The 21,932-nt window shown below is 40.1% G+C and overlaps 1 protein-coding gene across 1 annotated transcript in view; it reads left to right on the forward strand.

Annotated features, from left to right (window-relative positions):
• The window catches only part of LOC116410385 (5-hydroxytryptamine receptor 3A-like), a 29,681-nt gene that overhangs the window by 2,290 nt on the left and 5,459 nt on the right, over positions 1-21,932 (forward strand). The window contains exons 2-6 of the mRNA XM_031900744.1: positions 2,649-2,800; positions 3,939-3,983; positions 5,582-5,691; positions 11,501-11,673; positions 14,120-14,274. Of these exons, the coding sequence (XP_031756604.1) occupies positions 2,649-2,800; positions 3,939-3,983; positions 5,582-5,691; positions 11,501-11,673; positions 14,120-14,274 (635 nt within the window). The remainder of the gene's footprint in view (positions 1-2,648; positions 2,801-3,938; positions 3,984-5,581; positions 5,692-11,500; positions 11,674-14,119; positions 14,275-21,932) is intronic.

Consider the following 21,932-nt stretch of genomic DNA (forward strand, 5'->3'; position numbering starts at 1 on the left):
TGTGACTTATTTATCAAGTAAACAAAACTTTTGCACTATATTGATGAATCAAGTACATGTAATGGCACGTGCAAATTTCGGTTGGTTTGTGAAGGAATTCTGGGTAAGAACAGTACCTTGCGGGTTGAACATGTGATGCATTGTTCATTGTGCTGAAATTTCACACTTTGATCAAAGAACATATAGCTCTGGTACAGTAAATGACCCTTAAGAGCTTTTATTGTTTTTGCATATAGTGCTGCAGTAGCATTTCTTACATATGCCTGATATGGTCCTTGTATCCCCCCCCCTTTACATAGTGCTTTTTAATAGCTGAAAATAAATGTACCGGCTAAAGTGTAGGTAAAAGTTACTAATAATACAACAAAGCATTATACAAACCCAAACTGTAAGGGGCTGATATATTACGCCACAATGTTCATGTGAAACAATATAAAAAAATAAGCCCTTTAACTTGCTTATACTTTTTTGATTGCTTTTTTCCCACCATCATGTCTAAAAACTATATAGCTTGTCACATAAATATGCTCCTATTGCAGTAAGTGTCAGGGGTATTTTTATGCACTTAAGATGCAGGGTTGAGAGCACCTAAAAGCATCAGCTAATTGATTTCATTACATTCTGCTTGTTTGTTCTCAGAATTATCACATATAGGAACGATATAAGCAGGAACTCCGAATTCCCAAAAATGTAGCAAAAAGCAGCCATATTGTACTTAAAAATGTATATAAAGTTATATACTATAACTTATGATTAAGTAACTTATTGGTACGAAATGCGTAAGGCTTTCTCTTATATATGGACTAAATAAACTTTATATATTTTTTTAACTACAATATGGCTGATTTTTGCTACATATTTTTGGGAATTCGGAGTGCCTGCCTATATCGTTCCTATATGTGATTTTCTCAATGATGGCTCCCTATGCTGAAGCTCCGGGGCATGAGCACCCGGACCCACCTTTACTACGGGTAAGATTTGTACCTTGTTTGCTAAAACTGTGATTATCCCTTAAGACGTTTTCGATTACTCAGAATTATGTTTTATTGCATTTGCATTTTTTTGTGTTTTTTAATGCACCTTTTGCATTTTTTTGTGCTTGACGCATATTTAAAAGACAATGGAATAGAGGGTTGCATTTGAAACTCAGATAAATGCACTTAGTTTTGTTTATAGAAATGCATGTAAATGCAATATATGTGTTTTACATGATTGATATGCGTTTGTAAATGCATAAAATATCTTCTATGTGTAAAAGCCCTTATACATGTTTCACCTAGTAATCTCCTGGTAATGTTATGTACATGTCCAAATCAGTCACCTGTAAAATCGACATGCTGCAGGGCTAATTCGTACTTCATTGAGATGTAAACTGTAGAAATTAGCATGCATATTTTAGGGGGATTATGAATCAAAAATTGAGCTGGCATTTTTTTTCTTGATTTGAGAAAAATGCACAAGTATCTTCTGAAACCTCAAATATTCAGTATTTATTAAGTAAAAAAAAACATGAAAAGCCACCAAACAAACTTGTCAAGTAAAAGTCAAAATGAATATTCTCTAACAATTTTATTTATTTTCACAATTAAGTAGAATATTAAATTTTTTCAGGCTCATTGAAAATGAATAAAACAATGAGATAATAACAGGCATATATCTTTTTTCACAAAGAAATGCAAACTTAACCTTTTGATTTGAGATGTTTCTTGATAAGCTATTGAAGGAGGGTATAATTAATAAGCTACAATAGTTACAATAAGCTGTTTTCTTATTTACCAAATTGGAGAATATTTTATCCATGCTACGATAAATTTGGTTCAATTGTGTGGATGGAGTTACCATGAGCCTGGGTTTGGCCATAAAACCATGGCCATGGAGGCAACTTGATTTAATTATGAGCCATGCAAATTATAGACTAATGTGATAATTTGTGCCTACTTAGTTCACTTTGCATTTACTTTGTAAATGAGCTGATTCATCCTTTCTTAAGGTGTGAGAAAGTTGTCTTTCAGAACTACTGAGAACAGTAGAGTTCTGGAATTGTCTTGTAGACAAAGAGTCCATATTCAACTGTTTTAAAACAAGGTTTATACTTTTTTAACAAGTACAAAAAATGCAAGGCTAATTTTTCTTTCCAGTTCTAAGACAAATTGGAAAAAGCATCAGTGGCTTGCACCTCTGAATCAGCTAAAATGTTCCCTTTCAAATTGTATCTAATTAAGCATTGTAATTATTACAATTCAAATTAGTAACATTGTTAGTAGAGCTTGCAAAAGGCAAGGGTCGGACTGGGCCTCCAGGGCACCGGGAAAAAACCCGGCAGCCCAGACCTGATCCCTGTCGTCGATCCCCCGGGTGTTTCTCCCCTGATGCGTTTGACTTATGCGCAATCAGGGGAAGGTGCCAGACGGGTGGCGGGGGCTCCTGCAGGGGGAGTTAGAGGAGTGCGGGGGCTGCGGTGTGGGCTCCTGGGGGGGGTAGCCCCGGTAGGCCCTGCAACCCCCAGTCCGACCCTGCACAGAGCAAGTGCAAACTTTTACTCATATAATTTTGCTAGCTGTAAAGACCTTTCCTAGCTTTCTGTAGATGCTGGATAACTCTAGTATTGGTCACTAGCAAACTTTCTATTTCTTGCTTTTTATCAACAGGTTTAGGTTGCTGCAAGAACAATTGCAGTTATATTAAACTTATGAATGCTATAAATGGTAAATTTCCATCTACGTTTGTACGCCCAACAATGGTGTGGACAGATAGAACTAACGTGACTTTGGATCTGGCCTTGTACAGCATCATAGATCTGGTAAAAATCTTGCATTGCAATAACATGTTTTAGTGAAAAAAGGAAAGCCTTTTTTACCTGCTTATTCCCATTAACAAATTATATTGAGCTGAACCTAATCGCCAAGTTATATTCTGTAAAAAGTGCCTCCATGACTTACATTCACTTCTTTCATTATGTGGTCCATATTTTTAAACTGTGCTGCCATGTTTTCCTGAATGATGCAAAAGGTTATGGGTGATGCAGTGTCTCTGCACATGTGCCAACATAATACGTCCACTTTACCCTGCATGTTGCTGTCTATCTCTTGCTCGCGCTGAATGATCTTGCTCCTGCTGCTGATTTTAAGGTGCATGCTCCAGTCTTGGTCTTTCTAAAACCCCACAGAATTATGAGTAATTTACAAAGAGAAATCAGCATTTTTTTCCAGAGCACTGCTGCAGGCAAAGGACTGAGGGTGGCATGCATTACACAGTTGTTTTTAGGGTTTTTAGTCTATAGGGGATATGTAATATCAGGAGCAAAGTTTGCTACACTTCTTATCACCTATATCAACCAGGAAGCATTTACTGGTCACCTGTTTAAAAACAAGCATCCTATTGGTTGCTGTGGGTTACTGTTCCTGGGCAAACTTAGTGGCATGCATTACACAGTTGTTCTTAGGGTTTTTAGTCTATAGGGGATATGTAATATCAGGAGCAAAGTTTGCTACACTTCTTATCACCTATATCAACCAGGAAGCATTTACTGGTCACCTGTTTAAAAACAAGCATCCTATTGGTTGCTGTGGGTTACTGTTCCTGGGCAAACTTAGTGCCTTTTATTACATATGGAGGTATGTGTTCGAAAGACTTTCCTTGTCCTTTCAATAAAGTACAAATTTCTCGTTAATTAAAGGAACAGCATAACCTTTTATCAATGATGTAAATACATAGGAAGCAGACCCCATGGCCCTGAGGCCAAATATCTTGATTTCCTAGTGACCTGTTTAGAAAGCATATGTGATTTAAGAATATAAAAAGTTACAATTCATTTGTGTACATTTTTAAATTATAGTGAATATCAAAATAGCCAGCTATTGTATATTAAAGGAAGGGCTCTAAAGATAATGTGGGGTTTATTATTACTTTATAATAAACTTATTTTTATATTTTTTCAGGATATGCAACAGCAGATAATTACTACTTATATCTGGTTCTCAATGGTAAGTTGTCTGATGCAAAATAAATGATATAGGGAGGTTGTGGATAGCCACTGCCATGTATTATGTGCACCCCATATGTAAGTTCCCTATAGAAAGAATGGAACCTATCTATATATTTTATAATTAAGTATATTGGTAAGGTAGAGGAGTGGGTGAGATAGGGTAGTCCCACTGATGAAAGGTAACCTATGCCAACCACCTGCATAATTTGGTTTAGGTCGTTGCAAATGCAGGAGGAAATAAATTAGGGGGACTATCCTATAACTTGGGAAATTTGCCACTGGTGCCAATAGCTAGTGGTTCCACTGATCTCTGATTTTGTTTTTAACCACATATGACACTGACTGTTAGGCCGCAGAATCTATTATCAATACTGTATTAATAATTCTGTAGCTGTTTTGGGTACAGACCCAAGGGATGAGACCACTAACTGTTAGGCATGTCTTTTTGGTAAGTTTGGTGACCCCAAAGGTATAAGCATTTAACATTTTGGGGGCCTAGGCATTCAGCTGCAGCACATGATGGGAACCAATAGGACTAAGGAGGCCAGGGACACAAAATAGCAAAATATCACCGACACCCACTGTCACAGGACAGGTTTGTCAAAGGCCAGACATAATTTTAGTCATATTCCTGGCTAAGAAGGCAGGGCAGGTGAAAAACATGAAACAAAATCTAGTGCATAGGCCAAGATCTAATTCTTGAAAATCCAAGCAGGCATTAAATATCAGTTTGGGCATAAGAATAAAAGAAATGGCTTGCATGTCCAGGTGTCAGACCTTGCCACTGTATTGATATGGGGAGGGAGTTTGCCATGGGTACCACTGGAAATAGAACCAGAGTGGCCCTCTACAGTGGGATAAACAGTACATCTGCACCTGCCAAGGTTAAGGTTATTTGGGCATAAACCCAATAAATGGACATAGGTTGTAATTTTCTTTCCTTAAGCATATGTATAATTTTCATTTGTATGTGCTACACAGTGCACTTTTTATTGTATATTGGATCCAACATTTTTGTTTTTTTTACACAAATGTGAAATAAAAAAAATCTGATTTCTTTTCCAGATAAACACTCTGTATAGTGAATGAGTGTGAGACACAGGCAGTACTTAGGTGAAAGCAGCACCTTATTATGCAGAATTTTTGAGCCTCATTTACTAAAGTGAAAAACGCTAGCTCAATTTATCATAATTTCCGTACATTGCAGTTTTTCCTACTGCAATTACAATTCAAATAATTCAGTAATGTGCAGACAATGGACATATCACATCCCTCAATTGCATGCAACTGGGATTTCTCTCTTAATATAACCAAAAGAGGCTTTTTGCCACACCTGCTAACCCGGAGGGACGCTGCAAGTAAAGAAGTGGCAGATTACTCATGCAAAAAAAAACCCCACTTTATAACAACTCTCAAACCCACTTTATAACTCTAAAAATTGTTAAGAATATTGCAACATTATTATTATTATTTTGGGGTATAAACGCCATTTACGGGTTGTGCCATGTCTTCATAATGATTGTATATTTTTGTTTATTATAAAGCAATAGAAAGTAGGGAGAAAATTAACCAATCTTTATTTATGTATTTATTTAGTCTTGGAAAAATGACTTTGTAAATTGGGATTCAAACACCTACTGCGGCATTGAAAAAGTGGTAGTTTCTGATACATTAGTTTGGAGACCAGACCTATACATCTATGAAATGTAAGTCTAAAATATATGATAAAACATAATAAAGCATTCTGTAAAATTATGATGCCTGCTAAATATTCAAAATATACCCTAATGTAAAAGGCAAAAAGTTGTAGCTCAACAGTAGAAATGTGGGAATCAGGAGCTCTTGCCCCAGAACAGCAGGTCAAGGAGGTAATCATACTGATTATATTGCAGACACTCACTGATCCCGCAAACAGGTGTGAATAAAAAAAATAATAATTTATTGTAGAAGAACAGGTTAAAAAAAACTCTTGTTTTCATTTAGTCCCTGTATTTCATCACCCTCCCTTTAACCATTTAACACACTTTTTTTTTATTTCCTTTGAGTAAAATGGCTAATGGCATTAAAGGACATGTAAAACCTACATTTGCCTACTACATTTGCCTACAAAGTATATCAGTTGGGCACATCTCTCCCACCCAAATGGCATCATTTGTACTGCATACTGTATAGCCCCTCCGCTTGCCAGCACCATGACATTTTCCTAAAGCAAATAGCAGCTTTCACCTGGTGGCCATTTTTCCTCTGACATAATCAGATACATTTAAATCTGCAAACAGCATACACACACAAAGACCCTTATACAGTATACATTTCATCAAGAATACAGGCATACACAGGCAGAACTTCTGCTTTGTTTGAGCTGAGTTCAGGAGAGAAGGTTAGGAGAAAAAAATTAAAGCTGACAGCTAGAGCTGAGTTTCTATGGAAACCAGCAATGCCATCTCTTCACTGGCTGCTAGACTGGAGGGCATGTTTAGTAATCTGAGCTTAGAACAACTGAGCATGCCCACAAGCCAGAAGTCAAAGCAAATTCCTGAGGGAGGGGGTCGAGTGGGTTACAGGAGGAGAAGGAAATCTAAGTGATAAAGGGGATGCTGCAGCCTTACTATTAACCTCTGGACAACTAGTGTGGCAGGTTTTGAAAGATTTCAAAGAGGCTGTTCGCTGATCAAATTTTTGTGTTGGGTTTACATGTCTTTAAGGGCAAGCAGTGTATCTATTGTTGTCTCTGAACTACTGCTCAGTCAGTCCAATTTTCTGTGCAGACTGGCTATAAGGTAAACATGGCAGGTTCTGGTCGAGACCCCTGTACTGCCCCCCAGCCTTGGGCTTCTAAGTAATCCTTAAATACATTCTTAATAGGAATTAAGAATTAATTATCTTTCTGTTTTTTTAGGAGATGTTTACCTTTTAAGAAATGCCTGTAACAGTTAAAATAAATACTTCCAATTAGAATCCTTTAATACCTGTTTAGCTTTCAAAATGTAAGAAATTTCTGCATCACTGTAATGAGGCAACCAGTGGTCACTGATGTCAGCATTCAGTCATGAGGTCTTCCTATCTTTGCAATGAAAAGTATAGTTTACCATCAAGTTAACTTTTAGTATAATATCATTGGGAGGAAATCAGAGTACCTGGAGGAAACCCACCCAGACACAGGGAGAACATAAAAACTCTTTGCAGATAATGCCATGGCTGACATTGAACTCAGGACACCAGTGCTGCAAGACAGTGCTACTCACTGAGCCACCACACTGTCCTTTATACAAGCATTTTTCTATTAATCTTCCAATGTCCTAAGAAACCAGTACCTGCTTGATAGGATATCAAACACCTATAGATCTTGTAATAACTTCAAACAATAGAGAAAGGTTTATTTGATAGATTGCTGGATCTCAAAGAATCTGTAACAGTACCTGGTGGTCTAGTGGGGTGGTGGGGACGACTGCCTATTGCGTCTGCCATGTCAAGTTCTGGCGCATGCATCAAATGCGTACATCCTTTCATCTTGATGCGGTGCATGATGTCATTGCGCGCAGTGTGAAACTCAAATATTTAAAGGTGCCTTGCTCATTTTCACTGCCCAAACATAGGTTCACTTTTCTAGTTCCTGGGTGCGTTTTCTGCTTGATTCCTGTGTTTTGACCTTTGGCTGACCTTGACAGTTGCTGCCTGTACTGACCATTTTACCTATTCTTCGACTACGTTTCCTGGATCCTGATTTAGTACCTCATTGCTAGTAAATTTTTGACCTCGGCCTGTTTGTGACCACCAAAAGATGGACACTGAAGGTGCTGCCGCTTCTCCCGTTAACACGGAAGGGATTCTTTCCAATCTCCTCCAGCCTCTCAGGTAACATGTGGGGAAACAAGACCAAACTGTTCAATGCCTTCAGGGACTGTCTGCTAGGCTGGAAGCTATTCAGCAGCAACCAACTGCTTCGATCTCCACTGCTCTCTCTGTGGGTAATCTGCTACCAATGTGTGAAAGTCTGCCAATCTGCTACCAACGTGTGGAAGTCTCTTTTCTAGAACCTAAAGTGCCTTTTCCTGAAAAGTTCTGTGGAGATTATAGTAAATTTTACACTTTTCAGAAAGCCTGCAAATTATATTTTTCCTTTTTACCCCGTTTCTTAACACACTCCTTTCCTACTGAGAAGTCAGGAGTAAATTTTGTGATGACCTTACTGCACAGTAATCCCCAGGTTTGGGTGTTTAGCCTGTCTCCTACATACCGGGCCCACCTCTCTCTAGAGGCCTTTTTTAAAGCCATGGCTATTCTTTATGATGATCCTAACCACTCTGCCTCTGCTGAATCAGCTATTCGTAATTTGAAGTAAGGCAGAAGAATGGTTGAGGATTATTGCACCAAGTTTTACTGCTGGGCAGCGAATGGTACAGCCCTTTGCAGTCAGTTGAGGGTGGGTCTCTCTGATGCAATTAAAGTCTAATTAATTACTCTCTACCAACCTCCCTTGACACCCTTATGCACTTTGCCATTCAAATTGATAGAAGGCATAAGGAGCGGCGTCAGGAAAGGTCCACTTCTTCCCATACAGTTTCCCTGGTGACTGACCCCTTCCCAGATACAGCATCACCAGAGGAACCTATGCAGTTAGGTTCTAGCCTTCAGAGAAGAGGGTCCATAGACGCACTTATGGGTTGTGTATGTACTGTGGACAGCTGTTGCGGAAATTACCAGGAAACTGCAAAGCCTAAACAAGTCTGGTGAGTCCTGTTTGGGTAATGCAGTTTTCTAGTCTCCAACTTTTTTTCCTCAAAATTTTTTTTTACCCGTCCTCCTAGATCCCGGGATCTAGCCTCTCACTCTGAACAGATATTCTTCCATATAATTAACTGTCCTGATACCCCTGTGATTTTAAGTCTCCCTTGGTTACAAAGGCAACCTCTCTAGAAGGGTTACCTCCTCAATATGCAGATCACTGGTAAAAATCGTTATCTCCTCCCCTTGATTTCGGAATTCTTAAATAGGGACACCACAATTTTTACCAAACTTGATCTTAGGATACATATAATCTGATCTGTATCAAGAAAGGAGATGTGCAAAACAGCTTTTAATATTTGTGATGGGCACTATGAATATCCAGTAATGCCTTTTGGTTTATGTAAAGCTACAGCCGTTTTCTGATTTTTAGTGACCTCCTAGTGCTATGTAGTAATATACTACAATATTCTGATTTATTCTTCTAATTTGGCAGAACATTGTTGTCACACTGTTGTCAGGTACTACATAGACTACAACATAATCAATTATATGCTAAGTTAGAGTTGTGTATCTTTTGCAGTTCCTACTGTTCATTTTTTGGGGTACATAATCTCTCAGCATGGGTTGGAGATGGATCCAACCAAGGTAGAAGCAATTCTAAATTGGGCTCAACCCTGTTATTTACATGCCATCCAAAGCTTTTGGGATTTTCCTACTATTATAGACAATTTATCAAAGGTTTTTCTTCCTTGGTGGCTCCTATCACTGCCATTACCAAAAATTGGCAGATACCAGTATTTGGGCTGATGAAGTAGTAAAGGCCTTTAAGCTCCTTAAAGAAGCATTTGTTTCTGCTCCAGTTCTCGCCGCCCAGATTCTGCTTTTCTTTTTCTTGCTGGCAATCAAATGGGCTTTTGAAGAATGGAGACACCTTTTGGCGTGGGCTAACCATTTAATTACAGTTTATGCTGATCACAAAAATTTATATATATATTGATATCTGCTAACGACTAAATCCTAGACAAGCTAGGTGGGCTTTATTTTTCTACAAATTTCTAAGGAAGTGGTTGTGGCTGCGTCCAACAATCTGAGTCCATACCTTTTTGCCTCTCTTTCTAAGGCCCAAACTAATTTGCCTAGAAATGTACCACCTGGCAAGCTTTTGGTTCCAGAAATCTTGCTTGAAACTGTCTTGTCTGAAGCTCACGATTCCAGGTGTGGCATCCTGGCCAAAATAAAATGTATTATCTTTTGTCTCGATCCAACGCTGAGGCAGGATGTTGGTAATTATATCAAGTCTTGTGCAATTTGTCAATGTTCTAAGCCATCTAGGTCGGTACCTCAGGGATTGCTAACACCACTTCCTATTCTTAAAAGGCCATGGACTCTTACTCCAGTGATCAGTCTCTGTGGGCTGAGTTTGCTTTTAATAATGCTACTCATGCATCCACCAGGGAATCACTCTTCTTTACTGCCTATGTACTTCATCCAAGGGCCTTTTCTTTTTCAGGGCAGTTTTCTGCTGTTCCTGCCATTAACTTCAAAAATTTGGCAAATCGTTCAAAATGCTTTGTCCTCTGCTGTGGCCACCCAAAAGAAGGCTGCAGGAGTATCAAACTCTGAACCGACCCAGCCCTACACTGGATTAACACAGGAACTATGTAAAGTAAAGGTGGACAAAACCTTTACCCACCTACATTTTCATGAGACTCATATTACATTTTCATTTTTGCAATAGTTCCTATTTAAGCCACAATTTATTGTGTACTGTGTAACTACCAATTTACTGTACCCTGATTAAATATATACCAAAAATACAGCAGGTATAAGACTGACAAGGATAACAAATTGGATGTATTAGATTGATGAAAGATTCCAATCATTGGCCACTTTCTGTAGACCCCTATGTCCTGAGTCTGAATGTTTTGTTTGGGTACATGACATACACATTACTAGAGGTGAAAAAGGGCATAAGATATGGATGCTTAAGGGGCATATGCATCTAAAAGCTAATAGAAGTTATTTCGGCTAATGATTCTTTTAAAAAGGGCAATAACTTTTGCTACTATGTAGAAAATGATTTATGACTTTTTATTTTTTGTGTTTTTTTTTATTCTGTTCCTTTGCAAAATCTAATAAAACTATGTGCTACCTAGAGTCAAATGCAGCCTAACTTGGCCACCCCCATGTTTTTATATCACTATGGGATACCCCTTGCTAGGCACAGGTATCGGAAAGCACAAAAATACATAAGTGCCTTTTCCTATAGTGTCAATTTTAAGCAAAAATTCTTATTTATAAAATTGTTTCCTTTTCCTATGTAAAAATAAAACAGAACATTATACTAGATGATAACTTAGCCACATGCTAGTGGTATGGTCATGTTAAATTATTTTTGAGCCAGATTATGGAAGACCCCTTGTCCTGAAATTCCCAGGTCCCAAGCATTTTGAAAAATAGATTGCATACCAGCATTAGCCAGTGTGGATTCTACCTCCCACAGGACATGTCTGCATTTAATGAATTTATCTCCTCTCACCAATACCTCACACAAACCTAGTCTTTTGTAATAGGTTATTTCCTAATAAAGTAAGGGTAACATAAATCACATACACTTTTACTCTCTGTAAATCATAGCTACAGAGCTAGGCTTATACAGGCTCCCAGAATTTTTTGTAAATATTGCAGCTACTGTGAGCTAAGCACCGTTTATATGCATGGATGTGCATGAAAACTTTATGATACAAATGTCAAGGTTTTTTTATATGATATCTCATTTATATCCAGGGTAGATGATGACGACAAATCTCCGAAAATCAACTACCTCAAAATTTATTACAACGGTATTGTCACTAATTCCAAGCCTCTTCGGATAGCTGGTTCATGTAGCATGCAAAACTTTAAGTTCCCATTTGATGAGCAGAACTGTTCACTTACGTTTGGATCTTATGTATATAATGGTAGGTATGCTTATGTACCTTAATAAGAACAATCCGCGATCATCAGAATGACATGGAATAAGCCACTTTTAGATAAATGCTAGTCCCAGTTGCAAGTGCAGCTCTGCTAATCTTCATGTGACCCCATACTTCATTCTGCAGGGAAGTTGTCCCCTTTTCAACACTGATCTGTTTGGCAAAACTATTTATTCCAGGGATTAACCCTTTTACTGCCAGCCATTTTGGTCAAAGCGGAACGTGTATTGCCAGACAGTTTTTGAACATTTTGCACTCTTTCAATTTAGGGGCCTTTCCTTGGATGGACTTTTAGTTTACCCAGGAAACCTATATATTGTTTTTTCAGGACAACCTAAGTTTTTCTGTAATTCCAATTCTGTAACAAGATATACGCTTCCAAATGTCTAAAAAATGAAAAAAATCCCATTTTCCATAATATAAACACATATACCAGAAACAAAAATAATTTTATGTACAAAAATACAACTGATTTGGAAAGTCCTATGTCTTCTGATTGTACCAATACCAAATATATATAGTTTTATGGAGATTTCTCACTTATATAGGTCAAAAACTCCCAGCAGTACACTACCAAATTTCCAAAACTGCTCCAGAAAGCTGCATTCTTTAGATTTCAAGGCCAAAACTTTCACTAACAGAAAAATTATACATTTTTGGAAATAACAGATTCTGTGGAATCCAGAATAGGTAAAACTGTCTGTCTACTCCAAACTACCAAGTTGCAATGCTTTCCTAAAGTTATTGGTTTTTATCAAAATTTGTGAATTTTTTGAAAAATCGCTTCAAAGCTTCCAGTCTATAGTATCTTATCTCCTACAGGTCATAAAGTAACCAGATAAAACCCTACATTTGAACGCCAGGGGTCCATTGAACAGTTTGAGACCCAATATGTATAGGTTTACCTAAGCATGTGGCATGTAGGGGCCCCAGTGTGAACATACCCCATGCAAGCTATCATTTCTCTCATGACTTTTCTGAAAAACACCTAAAATGTTGCAATTTGCCACATTTATCTTACAACATTTCTTACATACAATGACACACACCCTAAATATGAATGCCAGAGGTCTAATGAACAGTTTGATGCCCAATATGCAAAGATATGTGGTGTACAGAGGCACCCAAATGAAAATAGTGCATATGAATTTTCTCAGCTGTCAAAATAAGCCCAATGACTGTGTATTATGTGCTGTAAGACCCCCTAACTATACTGAAAAACCCAGAAACCCATATATTTTTTGGAAAGTACACATTCTGACAAATCCAACATGGGTAAAGAGCCCTTCCTACACCAAAGTACCAATCTGCAAAGCTTTCCTAAAGTTAGTTGTTTCTATGACATTCCAGAAAATCGCCTAAAAATGTTGCAATTTGCCGCTTTTATCTCACAGAATTTCTTGCATTCAAAGGCAAATCACCCCAAATAGGAACACCAGAGGTCTACTGAACAGTTTGATGCCCAATATGCATAGATATACCAAAGTCTGTGGTGTGTACTGAACCCAAAATGAAAATAGCGCATATGGATTTCTCACCTGCCAACTCAGCTTTTGCACACTGAGCCCCCTGTCAGGGCATTATGTGCCGTAACACCCCCTAACTATACAGAGACCCCCAGAAAACCATATATTTTTGGAAAGTACACATTCTGACAAATCTAACATTGGTAAAGAGCCCTTCCTACACCAAAGTACCAATCTACACTGCTTTCCTTTGTAGATTCTAGCAAAGGCAAATCACATCAAGGCTTTGATGAATCAGCCTCTAAATGTTTTCCCTCTTTGTCTTTTCTGGAGCTTATGTGCGCTGGGTCTTAAGGTGGCCATACACGGGCCGACTATAGCTGCCGATTCGGCAGCTAATCGGCCTGTGTATGGGGAGAGCAGATCGGCCTGGCCGACCGATATCTGGCCTGAAATTGGCCAGATCTCGATCGGCCAGGTTAGAAAATCTGGTTGGATCGGGGACCGCATCGGCTCGTTGATGCGGTCCCCGATCCGACTGCCCCATAGCCGCCCACATAATCCGATCGTCTGGCCCCAGGGCCAAATGATCGGATTATTATTTTTTTTACCTAAATGGTCCCCGATATCGCCCACCCGTAGGTGGGGATATCGGGGGAAGATCTGCTCGCTTGGCGACATCGCCAAGCGAGCGGATCTGCTCGTGTATGGCCACCTTTATTTCAGGTATTGTTCATCTGCTATAAACATATTCAACAACAAAACAGTATGTGCAGGTTTTGTGTAGATTTCTGTGGTGCTTTGTGTAATTGTGGTTCAGCTCCCAGTAAGAAAAAATATGAACAAGATATAGTTTCCACTAATGGCCCTGCTAAAGCCATTACCCATTTTTTTAAAATCACGTATCTTTCTTTTTTACCAGCCATACTCTATAATAAGTATTTTAAACATTATGCTCTCCTCAGACTTTGAAGTATATATGATGGCCGCATCTAACTCATCACAAGTAACAGAAAATTCAAAAGACATATTTAGAACCAAAGGAGATTGGATTTTACTAAACATCATAGTCAGAAATAATCCACTGCCATCTGGGAACTTTAATCGTGTAACTTATGAGGTAAGATCTTAAAAAACATGTTTTAGTAATTTAATATTCCTTTTTATTTTAAGTGGTCACTGGTCAGCCAATGGTAAAGTAGTTGGTCTGACTGAGACAACATTCTAACAGAGTCATTGCTGTACACATTTGTTTTAGATTTGTTTTCAAAAAAAATAATTCTGAGGTTAATTCTACATAGGGGATTTCTCAGCTTGATGGGGCAGATAAAAATAAAGGCCTTTCTCACAAAAGAAAGAAGTCTGGTGAAGGAAAAGAGACAGTTGCATCCTAGGCACAAGGGGCTGTCCATGTTGAAAGGGGCTGATTGTGTACAAAGAACAATGGAGATCATTTAGACATTAGTAGGCCTCTTTTTAAAAAGCTGGATAAAATATTTTTTCCCCAAAAAATTAGCAAGGGAATTTATTGTGGGACCAGATTCACTAAAAATATATATATTATATATACATAATTTATCATATTGAGAGAGAGATAAAACTATGATGGACTTGCATGTCTCCCTCCCTAACTTAGAATTTTCTTCTAATCTCACCTTGTTTCGTGTTTTCATGTTGTTTCATAAAATTATGGATTGTGGGACTTAATTATGGATTGTGCCCCTTAAGTTTTCAGAGGCGTTATGCATTGTCTGTGTGCAGTGATAGGTGGCTCTCTTTAAAGTCAAGGGTTGCCTGTATGGAAGAAGTAATATGGAGCCAGAAGTGTGACACTAGTCTTTATGGCAAGCTTTGTGGCCATTATTAAGAGATAGTCCATTATCATATCATGACATCAGAATCACCTATTGCCAAGACTGTATTTCCCATAACATGGGATGTGAGCAGTATCTCTATTTAGAATATGGACACATTTTCAAACTGGCAAACTGGCTATCTCCTCCTGGATGACCCGATGCCAGCTCAAACTTAACCTAGCTAAATCAGAGCTCATGGTCTTCCCGCCCAAACCTGGCCCTCCTCCTCCTTTCACCATTACTATTGATGGCATGACCATCAACCCTGTAAATTCTGCATGCTGCCTTGGGGTTATCTTTGACCAGTCTCTCTCCTTCTCTAACCATATTAATAACACTGCCAAAACCTGTCATTTTTTCCTCCGCAATATTGCCAAGATACGCCCTTTCTTTCACAAGTAACAGCTAAAACACTAATACATACCCATATCCTTTCCCGCTTAGATTACTGCAATCTCCTACTAACCGGCCTCCCAGACTCCCACCTCTCTCCCCTGCAATCAATTTTAAACTCTGCTGCAAGGATCCTTCCTGCTTTCTCCGAAGAGGGAACCTGTTTAGCCTCAATTTAGCTCCCTTGCATGGTTGACTGTTAAGCAAAGGATAGCTTACAAAATCCTTCTGCTAACATTCAAAGCCCTTTACTCCTCTGCTCCTCACTACATTTCTTCACTGGTCTCCCTGCATGTTCCTGGTCGTCTCCTCCGCTCCTCTCAGAGCCTCCGTCTTTTTACACCATCCACACCCACTGCGCTCTCTTTAAACCTTTTTATCTCGCTGCTCCTTACCTCTGGAACTCTATCCCTGAATCCCTCCGTAGGGAACACTCACCCACTCTCTTTAAGAAAAAGCTCAGCTGTTACCTTCTGGAACAATAAAACATTATTTTGCCTAGTCCTGCACTTAAGGGCAAATGCCCGTACCTAGTGCACTCTTACCTTCCAGTTTGTGCCTGTATGTTACCCAACCACTTAGAATGTAAGCTCTACGGGGCAGGGACCTCCTTCCTACTATGTCTCATACCACATGGCACTTATATATATATTTATTGTATTTATTTATTATATCACTTGTCCTCCCATGTGTAATTTTGTATTCTGTAAGATTGTTCAGCGCTGCGTACCCTTGTGGCGCTTTATAAATAAAGTTATACATACATACATACAAGAAAGTATGGGAAGGGGGGGGGGTTCATGCTGCTTAGTGCTGTTTCCAATAAAACACTTAGAAAAAGCCTCACATCGTAAACCGGATAAGGTTTCTATCTACCACACATATACAGTATGCAAGGAAAGCTTGCTATACACAGTTCAATATAAGATCCATGCTCAACAGCTCATTGGCCAGTATACAGTATACATGGGATTCCAGAAATCCTGCCTTATCGAAAAGCCGCCAGATATCTATTGTGCAGGTTTGCTCAGTGTTTTGAGGGCAAAATTGGACAGAGTTCCACTTGTTTAGCAACCTCACCAATGAGCAGATGTTAAAGCCCATGGCTTAAAGGGTAGCTGGCTTATTTTAGTGCTGTTTAGTCCACATTTCACACCGTAAGCATAGAGGATGCAAACCCTACAGTCATAGAGGGGCCCAAGTGAAAGAAGGGCCCAGACCACTGTAGCACACCCTTGGGTGAGACTAATATATATGGGTAACTCCAGCACACTCAGTGACACCCCAATGACTGACCACAATAATGGTAAACAATAAGATCCCTTTTCTTTATTAAGCGTAACAAACAATCAGCAGGGATCTGACTATGATTTAAAATATTAAAGCAAGATATATATGTATAACAATATACCAAAGAACAATAACACAATTTAAATTGCCAATATAAAGTATGCAGAAAATATATATGCTAAATGTTGTAACTTAATTCCCCTGTCACAGTCCCAGATGATTTGTGCACGTTGGGGCCCTTATTGAGTTTAGCTTATTGGCCAATAGCACTGTTCCTTTCATTTGCCGGTTAGCAGTATAACTCTATAAACTTAGCGAAGAAACACTTTCCTTCCAGGTGAGAAATGACTTGGCAGAGTGTATAGTTCAGCAACAGATGGATTAGCTCCTATTGGTTAATAATACACAGTTCCCCAATAGTGTGTGGTGTTGCAGGTTACTCACAGTCTGTGCTCCAAATCACTGTATCCCCTTTAGTAACAGATCTCAGATTGGACACAGGCAGCTCTGCCCTCCAGCATCTGTAATCCCCTGGGCCTCTCTGCAGCCTGTCAGCCTGGGACTCTCCTACCAACAGTAGGCAGCTTCCCCCTGCTCCCTTTCTGGCTAGCACTGATAGCTCTTTTACAGGTGCAAGTCCAGAGCTGGGATAGCAGGGTCAGCTTCTCCCTGTAGCAGCTTCTCCTGGGCCAGGATCCCTGCAGGTGTCTCTCTCCCCTCTGGCAGCTCTCACACTCAGAGCAGGCACAGCAGGTAGGCAACAGGCAGCAGTTTTATCCCTGGCACCCACTTCTCTCCACTTTTTATAATCCAGGAGGGTGGTCCTCAAAACATTTTGCGCCTTTCCTTATCATTGGTGGATTCAAAGCCCCAGCAAGGTCCTCAGGTCTGCGGCATGCTGGGATATGTAGTCCTGTAAACTGTCTATGCAATTGTTCATGTTTCTTGCTTTAGTTAGGGGTGTTACACTCTCCCCCCACCACAAATCTTGAGTCCTCTCAAGAGCAACCTTATAGAATATAATTGGCAATGCATAATATATGACAGGTACATACATGTGTAGGTAACATAACTCAAATTTGTATATCTACAAAGTAAGGACATTGAAAATACACCACAGATCTACACTGGGGTGGGGTGTCACCTGAAGAGTGTGCACTAGAGGGAACATGGGCGTGGGCACTTCTATGGGCCGCAATCACAGTCTTTTCTGTACTATTGCCCAGAGAATCATAAGTAAGTCTTTGAGGTGGTCTGATTACTCTGGGTTCTCTAGTGTTAAACACTCTTGACTCTATATGTTCTTCATCACAGTCAACTCTGGAGCCAACATCTGTATCAGTCTCTAGTGTAGGCGATAGGTTGTCTGAAAGTTCATGTACAGATTCATTTCCATTTGTGATAGATGTGTCAGGAGCAACCTCTGAAACCTGGAAAGGCACATCATCCAGATTTTCTGGAATAAACTCTGGAGCATTTACATTTAATTCTGTAGTGGCTTCCTCACTATTAAAAGCAGGTCTCTCTGAGTCTGTTTCACCGAAGAAATAGTTTAAGCCCCATTCCTCCTCTTCAGATTCATCTTCACTTGAATAGATGTGACAGTCAGCCCTGGGTACAGTAGGGGTTTGACTCTGAATTCTCTTTGACCTTCTGGGTCTGGTGTTTTTGGAAGGTTTATCATCTACGGATCTGGGCTCTCTTACGGTTGGGCCAATAGGAAGTAGATGGTTCCTATGCCATGTTTTAATAGGATGATTCTTTCCTTCAGGCCTGATCTGATATACTGGAATGTTTGGAAGTTGAGAACAAATTATATAAGGTTGCGATCCCCATCTGTCAGCTAGTTTGTGTTTTCCTGGTATCCCCAGATTTCTTAGGATAACTCTGTCTCCAGGCTGTAAGTCATGGAATTTCACTTTCTGGTCATACCGGGCTTTATTTTGCTGATTTCTATTCCCTGATGCTACTTGAGCCTTCTCAAAGGCCTGTTGCAGGTTTCTTTTTAGTCTCTCCACATAACTTTGGTGTGATTTAACAGGGGTATCATCCGCAGTAACTCCAAAGGCCATATCCACAGGAAGTCTAGCTTCACGCCCAAACATTAAGAAGTAAGGTGAGTAGCCAGTGGCATCATGCTTAGTGCTATTGTATGCATGCACTAGGGTTGCCACATGATGGCTCCAATGTGTTTTCTGTTCTGATGTTAGGGTACCCAGCATATCTAACAAAGTTCTGTTAAACCTTTCAGGCTGTGGGTCCCCCTGTGGGTGGTACGGAGTTGTTCTGGATTTCTGCACTCCCAGTAGCAGTAACAGTTCATGGACAAGTTTACTTTCAAAGTCTCTGCCTTGATCCGAATGTATTCTATGTGGTAGCCCATAATGAACAAAGAATTTTTCAAAAAGCACTTTAGCTACTGTGATAGCCCGTTGATCTTTGGTTGGAAATGCTTGAGCATACCTAGTGAAATGATCTGTGATTACTAGGATGTTGCTGATGCCACCTTTATCTGGCTCAAGTGATAAAAAGTCAATACACACAAGGTCCATGGGCCCTTGACTTTCAATGTGACCCATAGGGGCATTCCGGGTTGGTAAAGTCTTTCTCTGTATACACCGTAAACAGGACCTGCAGTAATCTTCCACATCTTGCTTCATGCAAGGCCAGTAGAAGCGGTCTCTTACTAGTCCTAAAGTCTTTTCATAACCCAAATGACCATGTTCATCATGTAATGACACAAGGACACTTTCTCTGTGTTTTTCTGGGAGCAGTAACTGCCATTTCTCTTGGTTTTGTTTATTGGGGGCCCTTCTATAGACCATCCCATCTCTCAATGTTAGTCTTTCCCATTGCTTTATCAAAAGTTTAGCAAGGGGATGAGAGTCAGTTTTGAGTACTTCTACTTGTCTCTTTTTAAGAGCTTCCACGGCTACTTTACAGAGAAGGTCATCTCTTTGATCCCTTATTATATCTTCTTTAGAGAGAGGTGGTAGTGAGGTAGCCTGAATAGAGGTAATATTGCAGTAGAGTAACGGAACTCCCTCCAACTTGACGCCTATGTTCTCAGCCATGCTACCTGTTCGACATTCATAGGACACTGCTGAACACACAGTCTTTACACCTGGAGCAGGGATTTCAACCCATTCATCATCAGGGCCTCATGAGGCCGTCTGGACAACCCGTCAGCATCTCCGTTACTGCGACCAGGACGGTAGCGTAGGCTTAATGTATAATTAGCTAAGGCAGCTAGCCATCTGTGCCCTGTTACATCCAGTTTAGCTGTTGTTAAGATATACGTTAGAGGGTTGTTGTCTGTCTGGACCTCAAATTCAGTGCCATACAAGTAGTCATGGAGTTTATCAACCACTGCCCATTTTAAAGCAAGGAACTCTAGCTTATGCGCAGGATAATTCTTTTCTGCAGGGGATAAGCTTCTGCTGATAAATGCAACTGGCCTCAACAATGTTTCATGCTCTTGGTATAGCACACCTCCTAAGCCATCTCTACTGGCATCAATGTGAATAGTATATGGCTTACTGGGATCAGCATAGGCCAGGACTGGGGCATGAGTGAGGCAATACTTTAACTGATTAAATGCTCTGTCACATTCTTCTGTCCACTTCTCCTCTATGGATTCCTTTGTCCACCCTGGAGTTGTTGATTTTCTTATCGCCCTGGTTTTGTCTTCACTCTCTTGGTCTGGGTCGATCTGCAGAAGCTGATTGAGAGGTTTAGCCACTTTGGAGAACCCTTCTACAAATCGTCTGTAATATCCGCAGAATCCAAGGAAAGAACGTAACTCAGTAGAGGTTCTGGGTTTTGGCCAGGTGGACACAGCCTCTATTTTACTGGGATCAGTAGAAATTCCAGCTGCAGACACCACATGTCCTATGTAGGTCACGGAAGGCTGACAAAATTGACATTTGTCCAGTGATAGCTTCAGGCCTTCCTTCTGGAGCCGATCAAGAACTTTCATCAACCTTTCTTCATGTTCTTCCAAAGTTCTTCCAAATACAATTAAATCATCCAGGTACACCAACACTTCTAGTAGGTGCATGTCTCCCACAGTACGCTCCATAAGCCTTTGGAAGGTTGCTGGTGCTCCACAAATACCTTGCGGCATCCGTTCAAATTCGTAGAATCCAAGAGGGCATATAAAAGCAGTTTTCTCTTTATCATCTGGATGCATTGGTATTTGGTAATATCCACTTCTAAGGTCCAATACACTAAACCACTTGCTTCCTACAAGACAATTCAGGACCTCCTCTATCCGAGGGGTAGTGTATTGGTCTGGTATGGTGCGCCGATTCAGAGTTCGGTAATCCACACACATTCGGATGGACCCATTCTTTTTACGCACCACCACGATTGGGGAAGCATATGGGCTTCTTGATGCCTTGATGATCCCTGCTGCCTTCAGCTCTTCTAGGTGTTTCCTTAAATCTTCTAGGTCACCTGGAGCTATGCGCCGAGACCTCTCTCTGAAGGGCCTATCTTCCTTGAGACGAATCCTGTGTTGAGTGCTATTAGAGCAGCCCATATCCAGGTCACTTCTGGAGAACACTTGACTTTTTTCAAGCAGCTGAATCTGCAATCGGTTTCTCCAATCTTCTGGGATAGGTGAGTCGCCAAATTTGAAATCTTCTGGCTTTAACTCCCAGACATCTGAAGTTAGGTTAGTGTCAGGGATAGGGCAAACTGAATGGACTCTACCCAGCAGGGCATGGGGACGTAGTATAGCTGGTACACTGGTCGTATTCTTGAGTCCTACTCTTATGTTTCCCTTTTTGCATTTTAAGCATTCCGCTGGCAAAGCTTCTGGAATAAGTTCAACTCCAAGAGGCAAGTCAACACCTTGTTCACCTTCAATCATGAGGTCAGGGACTGAGTCCTCCCAGCACATCTTTACCCGAGCATTCAAGCATTTTATTTGCCCAGGAGGTATTACTTGTTCTCTTCTCTGTATAAACCATACATTTCCCACACATTCTTTTGGTTCCCGCTTCTGTTTGTGCCTGGAGACCAGTACAGACTGCAGCATGGGGTGAATGTTGACTTTCTTAAAATCCAGTCTTTGTCTTGAGTCTAACAGGCCAGCAAGCATTCGCTTAATCAGATCAGTGTTGGTGCCTACCACTATGGAAGTCTTAGATCCTCCTGGTCTAGGGCACACTAGAGCCAATGCTTCAAAAGTCTCTTTAGATCCGGTCACTGAAGGTGGAAATTCCAACTTGAT

Source organism: Xenopus tropicalis, chromosome 4 (assembly GCF_000004195.4).
Source record: "Xenopus tropicalis strain Nigerian chromosome 4, UCB_Xtro_10.0, whole genome shotgun sequence".
NCBI lineage: Eukaryota > Metazoa > Chordata > Amphibia > Anura > Pipidae > Xenopus > Xenopus tropicalis.